This window comes from Mytilus californianus, unplaced genomic scaffold (genome assembly GCF_021869535.1).
Source record: "Mytilus californianus isolate M0D057914Y unplaced genomic scaffold, xbMytCali1.0.p SCAF_11, whole genome shotgun sequence".
Classification (NCBI taxonomy): domain Eukaryota; kingdom Metazoa; phylum Mollusca; class Bivalvia; order Mytilida; family Mytilidae; genus Mytilus; species Mytilus californianus.
The window spans coordinates 9,448,733-9,471,645 of NW_026262593.1; the positions used below are offsets into that span (position 1 = coordinate 9,448,733).

At 33.4% G+C, this 22,913-nt stretch overlaps 1 protein-coding gene across 1 annotated transcript; it reads right to left on the reverse strand.

Moving 5' to 3' along the window:
• Positions 1-1,068: 1,068 nt before the first annotated feature.
• LOC127719511 (PCNA-associated factor-like) lies at positions 1,069-21,788 on the reverse strand. Its single transcript, XM_052225662.1, has 4 exons — positions 21,683-21,788; positions 14,461-14,541; positions 13,445-13,628; positions 1,069-1,480 (listed from the first exon to the last, which is right to left on the reverse strand). The coding sequence occupies exons 1-4, from the start codon at positions 21,723-21,725 to the stop codon at positions 1,453-1,455; spliced, it is 336 nt and encodes a 111-aa protein (XP_052081622.1). The 5' UTR covers positions 21,726-21,788; the 3' UTR covers positions 1,069-1,452.
• Between the last annotated feature and the right edge of the window lie 1,125 nt (positions 21,789-22,913).

Sequence of the window (22,913 nt, forward strand, 5' to 3'; positions counted from 1 at the left end):
TTAAAAGTAAAATACGGAAAAAATGGAATTTTTTTTTTACAAAATTTACTTTTGAATATTATCTTATGATCATAAACAAGCTTCTGTCCAAGTTTGGTAGAAATCAAGGATAGTTTAAGAAAGTTATTAAAATTTGAAAAACTTTAACCACAGAGTGAATATTTGTGGACGCCGCCGACGACGCCGCCGACGGAATGTAGGATCGCTATGTCTCGCTTTTTCGACAAAAGTCGAAGGCTCGACAAAAGTACAGAAAAAATGGGAAATTTTTTTTTACAAAATTTACTTTTGAATATAATCTTATGATCATAAACAAGCTTCTGTCCAAGTTTGGTAGAAATCCAGGATAATTTAAGAAAGTTATTAAAATATGAAAACCACAGAGTGAATATTTGTTGACGCCGCCACCGCCGACGACGACAACGATGGAATGTAGGATCGCTATGTCTCGCTTTTTCAACAAAAGTCGAAGGCTCGACAAAAATGAAGTCAAGGTTAGATGCACCCTGTCAAATGGACATGTAAACTTTTAAATCATTCTGTGGATCAAATAAAGTTTACCTTTTACATGTACTCTTAGGTTCTGAGAAAATTGTGTTTATTCTGCAGTGACAATTATTACATGCCTATCAGACGAAAGCATGTTAGTGATTTGAATGCACTTGACCAATATGCTAAGCTGGACTTTAAGCCAACCAGTGTTTGCTCTTACATGATGCTTAGCAGTTATCTCAGAAGCAGCAAATAAAAATCTCTTTGACTCTTTGGTTTGACCTGGTCAGGGATTGAACCATCAATCTCCAGCACTCAAGGCGAGGAAGCTACTATGAGACCAGAGGGATGTAGTTGTTATGATTCTATCTCATGTTTTATCCTATAGTTGTTTCACTTAAATGTGGGCTGAATCAATTACACACTTGATAATCAACCAATGCAAGATGCAAAGTGTATGTCTAAGATTAGGCCATTAAAGTAGCACAAGAAAAATCATTCAATATTTTTTTTCATTATTATCTTTAAACTGGAACTGGGATGGACAAAGGCTCTTATGGTCATTTGATACTTAACTCATAAAATTATTGTTTATTTTATCATAATTAATTTCTGTACAATATTTACATTTGTGACAATTTCAATTCAAATTTGTTGCATGACACATGATAAAACATTGCATTAACATGATCACTCTATTAAAATAAATGACAAATGAATATTGATGTACATATCTGACCAGTTGACCAACCTCAATGATTTTAAATCAAGTGAAAATTCTAAATGCTTCCAACAACTTTGCACTATTTAACAAAGCCATTACATTTTTATAGTCCATACATGAGAATTGCTTCATACTGACTTCATTTTTTCAATAGTTCACAAAAAATGTCCTTTTCAATATCAAACACTTTCATGCTGTGATGAAAAATATATGCACTATTTTATTCTCTGATTCATTCAGTCATTATCTGCTGTTGAAGACTGTCTGAAAATAAACAAGAACATAATTTTAAAACAAGAATGCATGTATTGATGTGCTTAGGCTTAGCATACCTACACTTATAATTTGAAGTATTGGTAAACAGAAAGTAGTTGTCTGACATGCAACACATAACACTGGTAGACCTATTTGGAAAATGCCCGCGATTTTTGGCTAATCTCCGCGAAACGGATAAAAATTAGAGGTTCATCGTAAATTTGCTGTATTACAGAATATTATGCATGTTATCCGGAGATTTTCCGTGTCGGCGGGAATTAGCCGTTTGTCCGATAAAACGGGTGTGTATTGAGTCAGTGATAGAACCAGTGATGCGTGAGCGACGGTTATTAATAGATCATTGTACATAGATGATTATAGAATCCGTTATGCGTGAGCGACGGTTATTAATAGATCGTTGTGATATATACAATGTTTACAGTCAGATTAAAAAAACTATCTTATTTCCCTTTTCGGTCGAGATAAAACGGTTTTTGATAATAAAGTTACTTACGATTTAAATATCAAATGTTGTCATTGTTCATTAAAGAAAAATCTATTTTAATGTGACCAATGAACAAGATGAATACACGTGTTATCTTTGCTATAGACAACTACAATTTTTTTAATATATGAATGGAAATCGTATTTACGTTAAAAAACGTAAACTAATCTACTATTCATGATAGATTCATAATGTGAATCGATTGTTTGGGTCAGAAACTTTGTTCTCACTTTAAAAAATTCTTCACAATTGTCATGTTTAGAAAAAAAATCAGTCCTTGTACTTATAGAGTCTCCGGAAGATACCGTAATCGGGCAGGATGTCAAACTGATCTGACACTTGTCCTAGTGTATTTAACACCTGCTGTGATATTGCTTGTGCAATACCAGTGGAAGGTCGTAAATCAATCTGTACCCGATTGATCAGAATTTAATTTTACCTGTAGATATATTTAGTCGTTACGGAGGATATCATAGATACATGTTATATATTGTATTGTAATTAATGAAGATAATTTAAATACATTATATAATAAAGACCTATTTGCATATAAATCGAACATATTCATTCCAACCAAGAAGGTTTGAAATTGAAAGTTTTCAACAAACTTTTGATAAAATCTTTCCCGTAAATTACATACGAGTCATTGGTTTATAGTTACACAATTGTTACCCTTCTAACGTCTTATTTCATTGTGCTATTGAAAGAACTCAAAATTTTCCATATCAGATCACATTTCGTACGAGTCCTAAAAATTATAATTGAATAATCTTCTATTTTCCTTTCGACACCACGTTCCCCATAGGAGCCTCAAGATCTAATCATACCTGTCAATGATTAGCCACAAGTTGGTCCGCCAGATAGATCACTCGTGCTTTCTATTATGACATCGTTGAGAAGTTTTTGTAAATTGATTTGTGATATAAATAAAGTGATGTGAAGTTTATTTTACGGCCGATCAAAATTTTATGTGATTCGATTTTTCTTTTACACAAAGATGTTTTTTAATATGTCATAAAATACATGGAAATAAAACATTTGAGTTCTTTTTTTCCCGTAAATATATTCAATAAACCAAAATTTATTTCAAAAGGTAAACATTTATAATCATTACAAAGTTATAATTTGATTTTTATTTAAGTCGGTTAATGGAAACAATAAAATGACAACGTCTTTGCAGAAATATTAATCTAGACATTAACGTACTTAGACTGTCCATTTGTTCCACTGTGTAGGACAATTTATTCACGAACTACATCATTAATAATTACTAATATAACAGTTGCTGAAATGTAAGTTGTATATTATTTATTTTTTTACAAACATGCGTTTTGATTCCGTTCAGATTTGTTATTACAGCATGTGTAGATTCCTTGATTTTCATCTAGTTTCAGTTATATATATACTAGTTCCAGTCAGTATAGGGCTAATCATTTTGCCTTCCAACAAAGTCAACAATTTAGCATCGGACGTATACGTGACTGCGTATTTATACATCTCTATATGTTATATCTGATGTAATGGACTCCTAGTATGTTGTCCTTTTAAAGTTGGCTATACAATATTGGCTGTGCTCATTGTTGAAGGCTGTACAGTGACCTATAGTTGTTAATTTCTGTGTCATTTCTCTTGTGGAGAGTTGTCTTATTGGCAATCATACCACGTCTTCTTTTTTTATAACGTGCCCGTTTTAATAGCAATGTTATATTCAAAACGGATGAGAAAACCCCATGGATGACAATTATCTATATCCATGTCAAGTGGGGTTAGGTAATAGGAGCGAACTTATTGATTATGTATGTTTGTGAGGGTCTGGATAGGATTTATAGAAGAATAGAGAACACAAATGGACAAAAAGTGCACAACATAGGACCAGAAAAGTAAAGAAAAATAGACGCCAAGAAAATAAAGAATATAGAATAATGAGAAAAAAATATGAAGAATAGAGAAAAACAGATGACTAACAAATTAAAAGACAATTAGGATTGAAAGACCTCCCCCCCCCCCCAATATTCAAGACCTTCGTATGTGTTCAAAGAAAATCTGCATACGTTATAGTTCCTTGCTATAAAGTTACGTTCTCAAAGGCTTTTAAGGATTATGTACCCTTGTGTTGATTAAATGCTAAACATATGGATTTTTTTTTAGAAAATCCACAGCTTTTCCCTTGTACTGTCATATTTGGCGATTCGATGCTTTATTGATGAAGGATTATTGCATTCAGTGCTAGCAATGATTTTTTTAATTGAGTTATATATGTTTAAAATATTATAACAAAAATAAAATGCTTCGGCGCTGAGCGCAGCCTGATATGACCGCAGAAGTTGAACCATGAACAGTTGGGGCAAATTTTGACACAATATTCAAGCTAATTACTGTCTGAATTTGGATTGTGATCAAATTTTTGACATAATATAGGTTTCTGACACAAAACATGTGTAAAGGTCTTTCAAATCTATTGGGCAATACTGTGCAATTAAAGATTTCTTCTTGAAACTTTTGAAATATTTTAAAATTTGAAAAATTTTGAAAAAAAAATTAAACCCCTTTAAAAAAATTGGAAACCTGCAAACTTTTTGAACTCACAACCCCCCCGCCCTTTGGAGCAATAACCTCAACACTTGATCCCAGTTTTCCTTTGTAGTATGGAAACTTGTAGTACAATTTCAGAAAGATCCATACAGTGACTTAAACACAAGTTATTGTCTGAAAAACTAGAATAACTAAAAAAATGTTTTTTGGCCCTTTTATGGCCCCGAATTCCTTCATGAATGGGGCAATTACCCCCAAACTCAATCCAAGCCTTCCTTTTGTGATATGGAACTTTGTGGTACATTGTCAGAGAGATCCATACACTTACACACAAGTTATAGTCCAGAAACTACAAATGTGTCTTCGGACGACGTAGACGACAACAACCACATCATACCATTATACGATCCCCCCCCCCCCAAAAAAAAATTGGAATCGTATAAAAATCACGGTCTTAAAATCTGTGGATTTTCTAAAAAAATCTTGGTTTTATTTTCACCAAATTTTCTTTTTCTACTAAATTCAATTAAACTAAAAATAATAATGCTTTGCACGAAGTTTCCTCTTGGTATATGTACAAAATGGTCCATTTCTTTTTATAAATCTGGATAATTTCAGAAAAGGTATCAAAATTCATAGGGACTCCTGGAGACGGGACAATTTTTTTCAAGCCCTCTCCCTTTTCTCCAAAGTGCGTTATTTTTTTTGTTTTCTGTTAAATACCATTATTTTGGCGTAAGGAGAATTAGTATTTGTAATTATGATATTGTTATTATATATAAAAAAAGAAGATGTGGTATGATTGGCAATGAGACAACTCTCCACAAGAGACCAAAAATGACACAGAAATTAACAACTATAGGTCGCCGTACGGCCTTCAACAATGAGCAAAGCCCATACCGCATTGTCAGCTCTAAAAGACCCCGACATGTTCATATTAATGATCCACTCTTTGAAACCTAACCTTAGTATGACGAAAGTGCTATATATAACGAAAACAGCGGAGAAATGGATTAAATAGACTTGCTTTATTGTATAAACTAAAAAAAGGTCGGAGTGGAACTAACCCCGAAAAATTCAGTCTCTCTCCGTAATCGATCTCTTCTATATACTTGTTAATGAAATAATCGTAGATCAGCGGAATATAACGACTGAATTATTCGGGTAAGTGAAACAAGTACTGTAAATTCAGAAATTATTGCGAGGTTTTTATTAATGCGAATAATGCGAGCGGCCTACGATCGCAATAATTAAACCTCGCATTCTTACTTTCATTTTCCCCTCGTCAATTTGTGATTGATTTATCTCCCTTTGTTCAGTGGTGTGATGTAAGTAACCTTTCACCTGGGGCATTTAAGGGTAATGTGTTTTTACAACTTATTTCCGCTAATCTGTGTAATCAGTGAAGCCAGGTGACATTTTTATAACACTTTGACTTTTAATTGGAAATGTGCCTGTAATTTGTTTATGTTTGATCAAAAGCTGCCGGGAATTTTTATGAATGAGAAAATTACTATTGACATGCTGTTCGATTCATGTATCCAGTGACAAATTACGATGTTACTTTGTTTTGTTAATATTGTTTGTAACTGTTCAATGAAGCATGTGTATTTTCGGTATAAGTAAACACCTTTAGAAAGTGAGAAATAAAAAATTATCTAATAATATTTATTACAATAAATAAATAATAGACAATAAAATAACAAAAATCATCATTAGATAATATTGTTCATAAAGCACAAGTACAGCAATAGTTTTTCAAGAGTCAATTTATAAGTCATCACAAGCTACTATTGTTCATTAAGCACAAGTTCAACACTACATGTAGTTCATTAAAAATACAATTTAACACTTTATACAGTCACTTATACCAGACTTTTTCCAACCTAGCAAGATAATGTCTTTCTTTGACTTCAACTCGTGGAACACTTTACTCAACCATTTAGCATGTAACGGCTTGAGAACAGAAAGTCTTAGGTCAACCTTGTTGATGGTGGATGAATCTTTTAGATCTTCAGCAACCATATCTGCGTACCAGTTTGTAAATTCGTTTTTCATAGCAGCTTTGAGTTCACCATTCACGCTGAGATCCATTGGCTGAAGTTCCCCAGTACAACCCGCGGGTACGAAAACGTGTTGAATCCGAGCCTTCGACAAAGCATCTAGGACTTCTTGACACCTGTGTGCACGGAAAACGTCAAATATGGCAATTGACTGCTGTCGTATCGGCAGGTCTAACTCTTCTTTAACTTTGTCGGTATACGGCACAAGGACAGTCTCAATGTAACGCACCATACTCTGTTCGTTACTCCAGTGGCTCTCTGTGTGGAAAACGTCCCAGTCAGAGGGAAACGGATATTTTGCGTGACACTGGTCTGTTTTACCTTGGTATAAAATCTGAGGTGGTAAGAGACAACCATCTGATGTGCTACCTAGTAAACCTGTAATCTCGCGTTTATCTTCTAAACCAATAAAGTCAACTTGCTTTGAGCCCTCCATCTCTAATGTCCAGTTAGATACAGGGACGGTCTTTAACCCAGTCTGGTCAAAGTTGAAGATCAGTTGTGGAGGCACGTTGTACTTGGTAACGGTCTCGGTGATGATGCGATGAAATTCACTTTTTTGGTGCTCAAAGTCATCTGGCAGTTTTCTGGCTGCTTTGGTACCTTTTCGCTTGACGTACCCAAGTCTTTTTAGGAAGGATACGGCCCATGTCTTGGTGATATGTATCGATCCACCAGCTTCACTGAGTAGTGTGGGGTTTTTGTGTCTGACAAGTCCACGGGCTGTTGCAATAACGATAGCTTGGTTTACGATGCCACCGGCTTCTCTGATGCTGCGTATGTGGGCTCCTACATCTTTGTCTAAATCACCAAGAAGTAGTGGCCTACCACGTTTTTCTGGTGTCAACGCATTGACAGGTTGGTGTTTAGATTCTTTTGAGTTTACAAGATATTTCTTTTTCATGGCTCGTACTGCACTTTCTTTAATGTCAAGTTGGAGGTCTTTGCTAAATTTGCGGGCAGCGGCAACATTGCCATGTTCAGTGGCGTATTTTGCTATTTTAGCACGGGTCTCTGGTGTGTAGTAGTTGTTGCTGGCTTTTCTCTTGACCCATCGTTTTGTGCTGGTAGTTGACTCATCAGTAGCAAGAGAGTTGACAATTTCAGTGTTAGCGGCTTTTATCTTATCAGCTGCATCTTTGTTGATAGCGTTATCAGGATCGGGCAACCTCAAGACAATTTCGTCAGGGGAGCGTTTCTTTGTGACGTACTTCCACATGGACATTTTTTTAACCTTAATGGCGTTTAAAAAAAATCATTCCTATTTATGTCTAAATGAGTCTTTGCTAATCAACGCTGATTTATTAGATGTGTAATTAAATTTATTTGTAACAATGTGCCACAAGCCTAACACTTTATGATGAATCTTATTTTTCTCAACTTCGCTTGTATGCATAAAAGGACTCGGAAGCCAAACCTAATTTACTCCAGGTGATTGTGATTATTGACTTTTAATATTTTAATTTATTTTCCTTTGAAGCTAAAAATATCCTATAATTACCCAAGCCGGGCCTCGCTCTACACTAATCTTCAGCACGTGGTCAATGTTCGATTAAGTTTCTAGATCCCCAAAGTAGGCATGTACAACAAATACAGTACATGTACTAGTAATTGAACTTAGTTTCTAGATCCCCTTTACAAGTTATATCAGATAAGAATTGTGTATTCAATCACAGAAAACATACGGAAGGTAACTTGATCCATAGATTAAAATAAACATTTTGCGAATAAAAAATGTAAATATCTGTGACTTACAATAATATTTAGCTTAAAAATATTTTTTTTGAGGTCGGCAAATCGCAAAAATAAAACCTCGCATTTTTGCCGGTGGTCGGCGAATCGCAATAATAAATGCACGCAATAATTTCTGAATTTACAGTAAATAAAAGTCAAAATTAACCATATGTAGTTCCATAAGGAGGGATCTGGACAGCCTGCCCCTAAATCAGCCTCCGAGATGAGTCATACGTATTGACCTTTCTTGGCGCACACACGGTTTTCATTGCCTATGTGTTTTTTTTTGTACAAATAAATAATTTGATAATTAATATGCCTTCAATCCATTTTCTTGAGACATATTACACGTACATGAATCATGAATTTTCTACGTTTTTATAATTTTGAACACATAGTATGCCCTGGGATCTGACCTGAAATATACATGAAACATTGAAAATTCACGATAGTAAGGTATATAGGAGCAACATTTAAATTCAAAGGGTTAGGGGTTTGTTCTGAGTCGGAAATAATTTGGAACACAACGTTATTCCCCACTGCCATGCACCAAACATTTTTTTCTTGAAATAAACGGTATGGGGAATTCTTGAATTCCGATTTTTTTTGTCAACTGCCAGACCACAATATTTTTTTCTCTCATCAAATTGGGGATCAGAATATGATCAGAATAGGCCTCCAGATTTTTTTTGGAAAATTTGGTGTTCACCCCAAGAACCGGGTTGGCCACAACATAACAATTTCAATCAAATTTATTTACAATTTACACGGTGTGCATATGTTTAAGTATGTTTAAATGAAGATATTTGCATATAGTTTAGGACTTTATTCATTATAGGTTGAAAAATACAGGCAAAGTTCAGATGTTTATGAAGTGTTATATATTTTGACTTTTGTGAAACCTTAACAGAATAGACAATTGGGGCAAATCTGATGAAAAAAAAAAACGAAAATTCCTAGTAACAAAAAATTGACCCACATAACAGCAATTGAAATCTCCTCCCCAAGAAATTGTACCTCAGGACCTGTATAATGCTGGAAGTATTTTAATATGCCTTTGGAACACCCTTTTAAAAAATTGGGTATGGTTCTCCAGGCCACGGCTTAGGTAGCACTTCACAGTTAAAAAATAAAATTAAAATTGAGCCACAGAATGTCTGATAATCTTCCAATCCTGGCCTTCAAATACATTAGGCCAACTGTACTAGCACCCCCTTTTTTCTGAGAAACCCTGGCTAGCACACCCTTCCTTTTTTCACAGTGTCTGGATCCGCCCCTGACCGATACGTAGTACTCAACTATGATCAACTGTAGGTCATAATAAAGGACGAAATACGTAACGTAAATTAATTCAAGCGTGAGGGGCCCCCATATATCACGGCTAAAATTGTACTTAGTTTGTCCTTTTATACAACCTTTTGGCAAGTACCACCATCCCAGAAATCAGTTACCACGATCTTTCAAAATTAACATGAACAGTAACCATCATCAACGTCCTTTTTTTTTCACTCTCTCTATTTTCTAAGTAATGTACAACTGTTTACGCTTGTCAGCAGTGTTTATCATTGTTTTCATTAGTTTACAAGTTGTGACCTTCGAAATTGTTTTATTCAATGTTCCTATAGATTTTTATGGTAACTCCCTGTGCCCCTAAAAAACAAACAAAATAAAGTTTCCCTCCCACAAAATTTTACACTTAAACGTTGATTTGAAAAAAAAACTTGATTTCATAATTTTGGTTATCAATTGAAATGAACCTTCTAGAGCCTCAACCTAACGCGCACAATAATGTCAATCATTACACATCAAATTTAACCCTAAATTGACATTCCACAATCGGTCAGTAACATCACCTGTGTTTATAGCTACATGATATTTCCCGCCGTTGGAAAATCTCGTGCAGTGACACAATTGATAAAATCTATTTTTAACATCTCTATTGTGAGCGAAATTTTTGACGTGCATTATTTCATTATTAAAAATGTTCGATCTACATTTGTTGCAGTCTAAAATTTAATTAAAAGAAACGTAATATCATTTCTTTTTCTTTGGCAATTATAGTAAATTAATCTCATCCCGGAATGTATATTCACTTTACCATTAGACCTGATTTCTAATAAATGAAGAAACTGTGTTTCACATTAAAAAATTTAAGAATATTATAGCTCAGGCATATTTATTTTATTTTAAGATGATTGATTGTTGGTTGCTTAACTTCCAGTGGCAAATATTCCATGCAAGTCCGGACAAACTTAGTTTTAAGATTGCACTTTCAAAAATCATTGTAAAACAAAAATGATCAGAAGAACTTTTATTCATGTGAAATAACCGTCCAATCTTTTAAAAAGAACTTATTTACATTTCAAAGTGTAACAGATTAGTTTACAAGACAGGCATTTACGTTAAATATACAATTCTTTGTATACATGTACGCAACTATCATATCTTTTAAATTGAACTTTTTTGTCTAAAAAGACAACCCACGAGTTTGCGAAATCGAGTTTGAATGCACTGCATCGTGTGTAAATACATATACATATTATGCAACGACGGTCTGACTCTATGTATTACCAGGGTTGCGTTCAATATTGTAGCGGCTACGTAGTGCTATGTAGATTTTTACTATTGAACGTGTAGCTATAGATAAGCTGCTACATAGATATTGATAGCAACTACATAGCCGCTACGTAGCTGCTACGATATTGAACTCAACCCAGTTGACCCCTGATACCAACTAAGGTTACTAAAGACTTTCCCCTGGCCGTTCATTTAATTTTTGTTTCAATAAACGGTTCTAGAAGCAATTAAATGATCTGCGGCCTCTGACATATAATTAAAAAAAGTAACCATCTAATCCCCAGATATATATAATCTGTTTCTCTCTAAATTTACAGAAACATTATATGATATATTTTTGAAAATTCATTATATCTCAAATGATTATAGTTACTTTGTTTTTAATTCTGTAAACATCTATATATCATAATTTGTACCACACTACAAGGATCTATTAATAACCGTCGCTCACGCATAACGGATTATACAACGACCTATTAATAACCGTCGCTCACGCATCAGTGATTCTATCAATGACTCAATACACACCAGTTTTATCGGACAAACGGCTAATTCCCGCCGACTCGGAAAATCTCTGGATAACATGCAAAATATACTGTAATACAGCAAATTTACGATGAACCTCTAATTTTTATCCGTTTTATGAGATTAGCCAAAAAACACCGGAGTTTTTACAAAAATCACGGTGATTTTCCAAATAGGTCTGCCAGTGTAAGGCCAAAAAAAAATATATGTCTGTTTACGGTTACACGACCGACCCTACTTTTGAGCGCCGACCCCAAGTCATTTTATTTCCGTCGTAAAGTGAAAAATAAACTGAACTCATGTCAAACGCGAAGTTAGTGTTGCAAATAATTTTAATCAATTGCCTGATACATCCCTATGTTCACAATCGTGATTATGACAGCTGTTTTAAGGAAATTCACAACTCGTGTGATGAAATAAACACTTTGCCGCCATTTTTTTCCAACCAATTACCAAGGGAAATAATCCAATCATTAAAAATACGGGTAAACTCGGCCCATAATCAATTCGGACCACGACAAGACGAAACGGCATGACTCAAAAAATAAAATGAAAAAATAAAATAAAATGGAAATACCGACCTACCTACCCTATTTTTTTTAAAGTATGTAACCTTAAACAGACATATATTTTTTTATGGCCTAACAACTCATCACTGCCAAGCTGCTGACTAAATACAAATGTTATTATGTTCTTATCTTCACTAGCCAAGGTTTTATCGATCCAGTTCCCTCCTCTTTACCCTTTGCGGATTCAGATAAGTAATGATTTCCATTGGTCGCAGTTGTAACTGGCTGCATCCAATCAAAAGTGCCTTTAAGATGATCACGTGTAAATTTAGAAAATGTATATATAAACAATTGCCACGTGCTGATTGTGCAACAATAAAGTTCTTACTCAACTAATTGAGGTTCATGGGTATGTTTCTCGTGCAAATGTTGGAAATGTCAACATATGTTTTCGTTACCTGTTTCACCTCACCACTAAAGAGAGTTCAAGTGCTGCCATTGGTCAAGAATGATGTAGTCATAATGGGCTTGACTTTTATTTACCTGTAGATGGCATTGTAAGCACAAATGTTGGCTTAATCTGCCAAGGGTGGAGAGGAGGGAACTAGATCGTAACCCTTGGCTCGCGAAGATGTTTTGATTTCAGTGTTCTGTAATACTTTAGAAAAAATGTGATGTGCAAGGTTTCTGCTAACAGGAAGTATAAGTCTGAAAACCCAGAAAAAGTGCTCACCATTGCTCACAGGTTACAATTCATCACGGTAAAGCTGATGACCAAATCTGAAAGTGTCTTATTCAATCGTTTAGGAAAGTGTGATGAAAAATATTTGTTGGATAAACGGACAGACAAGGTGAATGCAAAATAGCCCTCACTCCTATATCACATATGGAAGTCAAGGGCTAATAACCTTGAAGCAAACTAAAAATTAAACCTAAATTAAAACAGCACATGCACTAAATTATCTTCATTGGCTTCATTTGTCTTAATTATATATAAAGATAAAGGTTTCACTACAAGTATCAGCTGAACTTATCATAATCAATGATCCATGTAGATGAGGTCAAGGTCAGATGAACCCTGCTAGAAAGACATCACAATCATTCCATACACTAGATATGGTGTAAGCAGGAAGTTGATGAGCAATGAATCTGAAAACGTGTCACATGTTAGGGCATTTGGTCTCTGGTAGAGAGTTGAAACAACTCAATCATACCACATCTTCTTATTTTTATCTTTATACATATTCAGTAAACATGAAGTGGAAGAGTTATGAATATGAAACAGTGTCACATGGTATAGTTTTATGAAGCATGACAACACATTTCAGAAAACTTATTTGTAGTTCCTTAGAAAAATGAGATGAAAATTTGATATACATGTATGGTCATTTACGTTTATAAAACATAAGTATTTGGTAAACAGGAACTTGAAGTTCCTTTAAAAATGTGACAGAAGTTTAATGAGACAGACACACGGATGGGGGTAAAACAGTATAATAAAGAATGTTTGAAATGTCATTGTAATTACCCTTCACTACTTTGGCTACTACCACATCCACTACTACTACTACTGCTCCCAGCCTCACTGTCCTCAAGGGTATTTTCCTTTCCTTTTCCCTTTGGTGATTGGATCAAAAAGCCACCAATACCTTTTTGCCAATCAGGAGTAGGTTGATCACAGACTGAATTACCACCTGCATACTTATTTTTACCTGTTAAAATAAAATACAAAACATTGACCCTTAATACAGGCAATATTGTTTACTTACCAACATAATTTATCGAAAAGTAATGTGAATTATTGTTTGGTATAAATTAAGTATGTTAATTTTAGAAACTATTCTATATGTTAAAATCATTTGACATGGTTTAACATGAATCTTATGATGTATTTGCATGTATATAGAAAATAATGGTTTCTTGATCATGACCCTTAGTACATAGAATTTTGTATCTATCCAAGATATTTTATTAGCTTTCCTCAACAAGCACTGTTACAAAGTGGGAACCTTTCCCCAATTTATCCTACATGTATGTTAACACATTTTTTTTTGTAATCCTTCCATCTTTTTCAGTATGTTATCCTAAACATACAATTTTATGTCTACGCCTAACATGTCAAATGGTTATTCACTTCAGACTGACACACAGAAATTACTGCAACATGATCAAAATGTTACTAGCCAACATGGGAGTGCGCATTTTGTTTAGCACTTCAAACAGTGTATGTGCATTAATGATTTTTTCAGCATCCAAACAATGCTAAATGTAGATATACATTGTTCAACATGGTCTCAATTTTTCAAAAATTTATTTGGCTGCAGATGATTTCTTCAGTACTTTTTAAGGGTACATTGAATTTTAAATTATGCAGTGTTGGTTTATCAAAAGGTCAGATGAGCCATGCATGACAAACATGTAAATCTGTTACCAGGAGCAGCTACAAATATCACTTTTATCACAGTTCAGAGAGTTTTTAGGATTTTCAACTATTGTATCTTAGTAATGCATTTGTACTATTGGCCATATCTTTTTTGTACTTACTACTACTTGGTGAGGAACATGATGAGGTATTACCAGAACTACTGCCACCCAAAGCTTTCCTTGGAGCTCGTGCAGCAACAACTGTAATCATAAAACGTAAAATCTAATGACAAAATTTCCAGATAAACATATTCAAAAGCAAAAACAATAAGTGAAAAAAATAATTTTAAGCACTGTAGCTTAATGCTACTGCAAACATTCAATATAGAATATATAGAACTGTCTGGTACACATGTTTATAAATGTACTTGACACTATAAAGTGACCATGTGTAAACTACTATGACTACTATTCTCTCCCATAAGGCTACTTTCCAACTTATTACATTGTACTTGAAATGGAACAAAACTGGATTGTTTGTGTGACCAGAATTATTTGTTTCTTACAAAAAGCGCAAATTATCAACAATTGCACATTGATGCATCGAGAAATTAGGCCAATATAAAAAGAAAGTGTCCATTTTTTAGCCCGGTTTATTTTGGGAATTAGCTGAAAAATTATAATTGTCACATTGGAATAATCAATGACAGGATGCTCAGATATTAATTTAATTGATATGCAAAATGCATTGTAATGTAGGAATTTTCCTTATATAATACTTGGACATGTCATATAAAGTATTAAAATAGAATTACTCAAACAGATGCATTAGGCCAAAATAAATTAATAGTGTGTTTCCTATTTCACCTTGAAAAAAAAATAGGTAGGGTAGGTAGGTAAAACATTTTATTTTCTGAAACTTTTTTTTCTCTATCGATGACAGCAGAAAAAGGTTCCAAATGAAATCGTTTGATGTGCCTGCCTCTTTGATATTTAGAATAGTACTTAAATCTACAGCTTTTTTAATTTTCTGGTTTAGTTCTGTGTAAGAAATATGAAAATAAACTTTAATGCAAATTTTATGCTTTTCATGGGTCTTAATAGGAATATGTTCTTGCCGATTAATTATCTTAAAGCAAAAATGGCAGTGAAAAATCCGGCATGGTATTATTGTTTGGTCTCGTTGAACCTAACATAATTATTATGGCTTATTCTGTTCTGTTCTGGTTAAGAAAATCCCTCCTTCAAAGGAGCACTTCGCACAATGACGAATAAAATGTTTATATATATATACCTACAAAGACATACTAGGTACACTTATTATGATTTTTCGAGGGGTAATACTAGTACTCTTGCACTCTCTTTATTTAATATATGGATGTGTTTTGATGTTTGACAAAATTTAACCTTGAAGAGTAGGCGGTTCTGACAATATTAAAATTAGGTTTTGAGAAGAGTGAGATTGCAAAATCTTTGTCTTATTAAATCGATGGCAAAACAATTGTAGATATTAATATGACATGATTTTTTTACCTTCTCTAGTAATAGTATAAACTGTTGTGTGACCAACCAGAGAAAATATAAAAAAATAAAAGTAGACATGGTGCCAGGGCAGATTCATTTATAAATAAACATGAATCATACACCATGTCTGCCTACTGTGGAAAGCTTTCTATTTCTCATTACACATTGTCTGCCCCCTTGCCGTCATTAACTCAAACTGTCAAAAGCTAAAAAGAATTAACAGCCGTTTATGTTGCGTCATCAGAATTTTTTTTTTACAACATTCATAAGAGCATTTTTTATAACAAAAGCTGGATTGATTTTAGCAGTAAATTGCACTCATTTTACTCTAAACTTATTAGTAATATTTGTCAATTAACCGACAGAATAAGATACAGTCTGTCAAACCTGAAACAATTCTGATGTTTGGTCCAAAGAAGCACAGGTACAAAACGAGATTTTGTTAATATATGTATATATACTGAATACATTATTCACTATATATACAAATCTAAAAAAAATCTCGTCTTGTACCTGTGCAAAGAAGTTGAGCAAAATGCGTCAACTTCGTATTTTTTTCTTCTATATGTCCATCATGGTGTTCTTCAAAAAGATTCATCATATCGTAACTATTCGGAAGCGACGTCATTATATTTTGCGTCCATGTTCTCACATTTCGTATATTTGACAGCTAATACTCTGCACGGTTGTCGAAAAGCCATGCTTGCTTATTTAAAATCTTGGTCCTTGAAACGCTTTACTTATCCATATTGGTCATTGCTCTCAAACGTTTTGAAGATCTGTGGTTTTCTATACCAATAATCGGATCCGGACAGACTGAAAAATCTGAATTTTTAATATTTTTTTTTATATTTGTCAATAAAATGTTTAGGGTCGACGTCAGAAACGGAGGTAGGGTCTTGAAACCGGAAACACACTATTTATTTAATTTGGCCTTACATAATCAGGTAGGCAGTGTTTTTTCTAGGCTATTTTATAATAGCTACAGGTACACATTAATTTCTGCAGCCATGCTTTGATCACCATTGCTATGCTTCCTGCTTGATGACCAAAAGAGTATTAGCAGATAAACATAAAAATAAATTCTGTTTCATTTTAATATGAGTCTCCTGTTTACTCAACACACGATTTTATAGCAAACAAAACTACTTGTCTGGGGAAAGTCACCTGATCAATCAGGCAAATTTGTTTAATTTGTTTCTTGTAATGGGATACAAGAAGATTGTTAATAAGCCAAACTTTTATCTTTGTCGTTTCAAGGTATAAATTATTGTATTTTTAATTAAATACAAGATACTTTATTGTGCAAATCAATATCACGACCCCCATTACTGAGCAGAATAACCATCGTTATTACAAAACAATATATGATAATAAGATAACAAAATAATAGTATTTGTTTATGAAATAAACGTTACCTGAAGATAGTCTTTCTTTGTTAACATTGAAAATAATGTCATAAATAAATTTCTAAATCAAGACCTATGTCATGTATGTCTGTAACCAACATCAAAGACTTTTCTTTATTTCAGTATTTTGTTTATCAAAAATTATATGAAAATATGCAAAAAAGCTTCAAGTTGGGAGTAAACATATATATTACAGTTGTTTTCCAGTCGTTCCTCTGGTAGCGTTACTTGTTTACATGCATTTAAAAACCAAAACTGTAAAGTGAAAAATTGTTTTTTGCATAAATCAGGCTGTAAGTTTTCTCGTTTGAATTGTTATACATATTTCATTTCAGGGCCTTTTATAGCTGACTATGCAGTATGGGTTTTGAACACCAGTATACTACTGTTGCCTTTATTTTGCTCATTGTTGAAGGCTGTACGGCAGTCAGAGCTCAGACATAATAAGTCTAAATTTGCTTTTGACTCGTAGAGGTCTAAATTTGTAGGTTTCAAGATTTGTGTCCCTTTAATTTAAGACAAATTATGACTTCAATAAGTCAATTAGTGTTAAGCAAGAAATATTTGACCTGAATTAAAAAGTTGCAAATATTGACTCCTATAGCTACAAGTTGATAAGTTACCAAAATTGGTCAACTTCAAGACCCAAGCATATTTATAAAAAGGTCAAGCATCTATATGAAATTATGACAACATTGAAAGACAATGCTTTGTCTTCTAAAGAAAAATATGCATGAGAGCCTAAAAAAACAGAGATAATGTTTATTTACTTTACAATCAGTCAGCAGACTTACTGAAATGAGTGATTTATAAATCACTCATTTAAGTACAAAAATGTAGCAAATTAGAAAATCTGTTATTTTGTAGTTTTACCAAAATTTCAAACATTACAGGTTTAGATCATATCTAATTATTAGTAAAATTGAAAAAAATGAACTTTTTGCTTTTTTTTTTTATAGCAAGATTTTAGCCTTTGATGCAATCATTCAGCCATAAATTTGATATTTGTTGAAAAAATGGCTAAAATAAAGGCTCTTAATAATGAACTAATACTTTCTTAACAGATTTTTCCCAGCAGTGGGAGTAATTTTCCTGTAAAATTCAAGGTTTCATCTTCCAGATTATGAAATAAAATTTTACTGTTCGCGATAAAAATTTCACTGTTCGGGGGTGTTGAAATAAGTGGGGATAATTAAAATAATAATACTGTAAGAAGTGATTTTTTGGAAGAAAATAGAGGTATGATACTTAAACAATTGATTTTCATGTCATTATCCCAGATTCAGTACAGGGTCATTACCTGACATGACCGGTCATCCTATCATAACAGATGTTGGTTCTGATAATTTTAGCAACATAATAAGTCCCTGGATCATTAGTATTCTATATTCAAAGCTACAATAAAATTAAATCACTTAGTCTAGTGATTTATTTGTACTACTTAAATAGGTGATTATTAAAGAAAGACAACTCTTACTCAGAGTTCACGAAAATGGTCGGTCCTGTCGGTCAAAATGAGGCTCGGACCAGTATTTTGAAGGCTATTGCTGGTCCCGATGACCGATGTAAAAACGGCCGTTGTAGTGCATATTTCGGCACTTTTTTACATCGGTTATTATATGTACCGCAACTGTTTCCAACAAGTGTTTACATCGGTTATCAGATGTATCCGCTGCCAATTTCCGGTACTGGTTTACGGATTTATTATAAACAAACCAAAGCGGCGATCTACACGTGGCCTACTTAATTTGTCCATAGAGCCATCCCTGGCAAACAATCGGCGATTGAACCCTACAATGGAGCAAACAAATACTGTAACAGCCGAGAAAGTGATTCAGATGATGAAATGGATAGTGAAGATGACTTTAAATAAGAACAATCAGAAGACCTGAACTGGTCCTTCATTGTTAATTTGCCTGTGGGTGCGAAGAATAAAACTAATATTAATAAAGTTATTTTTCGATAAAATATGTTATCAATTTTTTCTCAGGATAAAATTGACAGATTTTGTAGGACTGGCTAAAATTTTGTAGGACTGACAAATAATCATGCTTTGTCGGTCCCATGACTGACGGGTCAAAATAAGTTTTCGCGAACTCTGCTTACTTCCACGTTTGTGGACAAAATGTTACTTGAATCAGTGATTTATAAATCACTCATTTCAGTAAGTCCCCTGACTCACAATGCAACCATCTATAACCACACAAAATGAGGAAAATAATCTTATGTCAAGTAAAAATGTTCAATTAGATAATTAAATATAGATAGCTCAGGTCCTTGTGAACTCTCACTCTCAGACAGGTTTATGATGTCATAGGTGGTGCACTTTGGCCACCAATTAAAATCAAGTCTTTTCATAAACATAAATAGACCTAAACAAGTCTGTCATTTTCTGACTTAAATAAGTCTGAAAATAAAAACACATTTTTATAATAAATACATTTTTTGACTTCTGTAAGTCAAAAACAAAAACGAGCTCTGACTGTACGGTGACCTATATATAATAGTTGTTAACTGTGTCATTTCGTCTCTGGTGAAGAGTTGTCTCATTGGCATTTATACCACATCTTTTTTTACATTTACAAATTAGGTACGGTGCAGTCCGGTGTATCCGCGCACCTAAGACTTATGACTTCACTTTATTAAAATGATAAAACCAATAATCGGATAATATTGTGTGAAACAATTCATTCCATACTTTTATTTTTGGGGACTCCACTGTAATGCATTTTGTCATTTCGGTTAAAATATATAAAATATAGAGCTAATGTTTAGTAGTTAGCAGCTATATCAAATACAAATAAAACTTTCTATTTGTCAAGTTTGTGGGTCTGCAAAAATAAAAAAAAATAATATTGACTTCCAAAATTTTTACACAAACAGGAGGGGGAAAAAGGGGGGGGGGGGTGGGTTAAAACATGTAAATATTTTGCTTGGAACATAGATATAATAGCCATAGATAAAGTACTGAACCCACATCAAAAGCAGATGATATTTGCCGAAATTTTATCACCCTCTTATTATATACATGTCACGCTTGGTGTTAATTAGCATTCATTGGCAATTGCCGTCTATCGATATCTAATAAATTGTGAATCGGGAGAGTAATATGTCATTCTTCGGACAAGTTCGGTAGTTATCTTTATCTTCCGGTACATCATTTTGTTTATGGAATGTTTATATATGTGCTTAAAATACAAGTCAAGGTGATCGATGTATAATTACATTGTTCTTATAAGTCCTGAATATTCATCAAATATTTTCCACCGAACGTTGTGAAATCAACGATCATATAATAAATCACAGTAATAGAAAATACACAACTAGTTTCATACCAAACCAAAGAAGTTATAAAAATAAAGTACACAAAAAGTACGTTGACAACTAAACGGGCAGACTTACGGAGGGTTATATAGCCGTATTTATAGTACGAATAACACCCCTAACACAATTCTAAGAAGGATATATATTGTTTACTTCAAAAATGAAATCGACAATCAGATTAAACCATCCGCTATTTAATTGCAAAACAAGCAACAACAAAAATGTAAGCGGCAAAGTATTATATATATAAAAGAAAAAAATCAGAGACATGATAATTGTGCTATTTCCCAATTATTTAATGTATTCAGTATGTCCACCACTTACGTTTTCTTCACCAAACGGTGTTTTAAAATTTATAATGTTTTCATTTTTTTCTCTTTATTTTTTCAAAAACTTCGTATTACGACAGAAAGTTTCAACACTTTTTTTGTGTTCTAAAATATAATAATTTCGTTTTTCTGGTCTAAAATGTGATTATACTGTTTTGAATCTCGATAAAAAAGAATTGTCTTTAACTCGCCATAGAAAAATTCGACCAGGTTCGACCTCTTAACCACGTATACCATCAGTAGTTGATATGTCTCCTCTTGTCAATCATACAGGTCTTATTTCCCGAGTGCAACCGATGCAAGTGCTATGGCAATTTAATTTTACGTGCCTGTTAAGTCCATTTTCCATAATTTCTCTATTCTATTATTTCAACAACAGCATAACCTTTTTATTTGTTGACCGATTTTCTCCAAATAAATTACAATCCGAACAGTTTTTACAACCAGACGCTTTTCATTGCTACCGCCTCACGGCATATTTTTACTTGAGACAGGTAACGCATATTAATTATCAGCTGATAAGACGCGTGCCCGATAATTTAAATATAATTATGATAAGAAATTAGTCTATTGGGAGGATGTCGGCAGATATCATCTACATCACAGGCCACTTCGCGCCGTGCCGTGCGTTTGATATTTCAAAGGAAACTACATGGGGCTCAGTGTGATATATTCTGAGTACTTTATCTATGGCTATTATATCTATGCTTGGAACAATAGAAAACAAGCGAAAGTTGTTCTGTAAAAAAAGATCATCAAAATATATATATAAAATCAAACTTCGGGAATAAAAAAGCTTAGCTGCAGTCATTTTACCCTTTCTCGAAGCGCCGCTGCTGTCTGCTTTTGTTCGGACCATGTTTTCAGTGATAAAATTGTTCCCGCCTGTTCTTTGTTGTTGTAGTTCCCGCACTTTCCAACCGGAAGTAACTGCATGTGTATAAATCGGACCAAACACAACTCGGCCTGAAAAAAACTCGGACCAATATAATACAGGGACACCTATATGATTCTTCATAGATCTTCATAACGCTGGTACTTTTGTACCAACAATATAAATAAATCTTCAAAATTTTTATGGCTCCTGACACAAGAAAATGTATCTCTTATGGAAAAATGGGCTGTTATATTGGAGAGTGTTTTGAATTTAGATCAGGTCTGAATATTGATACTAAGTCTAGTAAATAATTTGAGAACGTGACGAATGCATATGGGTCATTTTCAAAAAATGTCGAATTTTGAAATTGAAAAATTGATTTAAAGTTACTTATTCAAGCAACCCTCGTCATAAGCAAATCAAAACAAACAGTACTTATAGAACAACATATAAAAAGATGAAATCTTGATAATGTCATACAAGAATATATTGAAACATTTTTTGATAGGTGGTGCAATATTTTGTCTCTCCTGTTACCATGTTCAAAAGAAATTTCGGGTTATTTAGAAAAGGTTTCGATAAAATTTTAAGCTTGTTTTTCGTAGCCAATAAGATGGTTTTCAAGAGTAAAAACTTCTATATATATTCATTCTATGAAATAATAGATTATTTGCCAATTTTCCATGTTGTACTGAAAAATGCCTCTAAAAATTGGTTTTCAAAGGTTATAAAAATAACCACCAGTAATGCAAGTCTAAGATAGCAATTAATAATGATCAGCATTTGTTCTCTCTTTCAAATAAACCCAACATCAAGTGAATCCCTCGCACGTTGGTTTACTTTTGTCTTTATTTTATTGGTAACAGGAACGTACGTTAAAGATATATCACTATATTAAGTTCTATCTTGTTACCTTTTTGTCTATAATGTTACCAATATCAGTATTGCACCTGCAAATGCTAAATTGCGAAGATTAAGACGTTATAACCTTTAGATGAATTCAAACAACGAAACATTTCGTTATGTGTGCAACTATATGTTATTATAAACTTTTTAAAGACGTTTCTGTCTACTATTGTGTCTCCTGTTACTGTAACCATAGCAACCATAGCAACAGGATAGACATAACAGGATAGACACATTTCTTCATTTTTGAATGCTGTTGTGAAA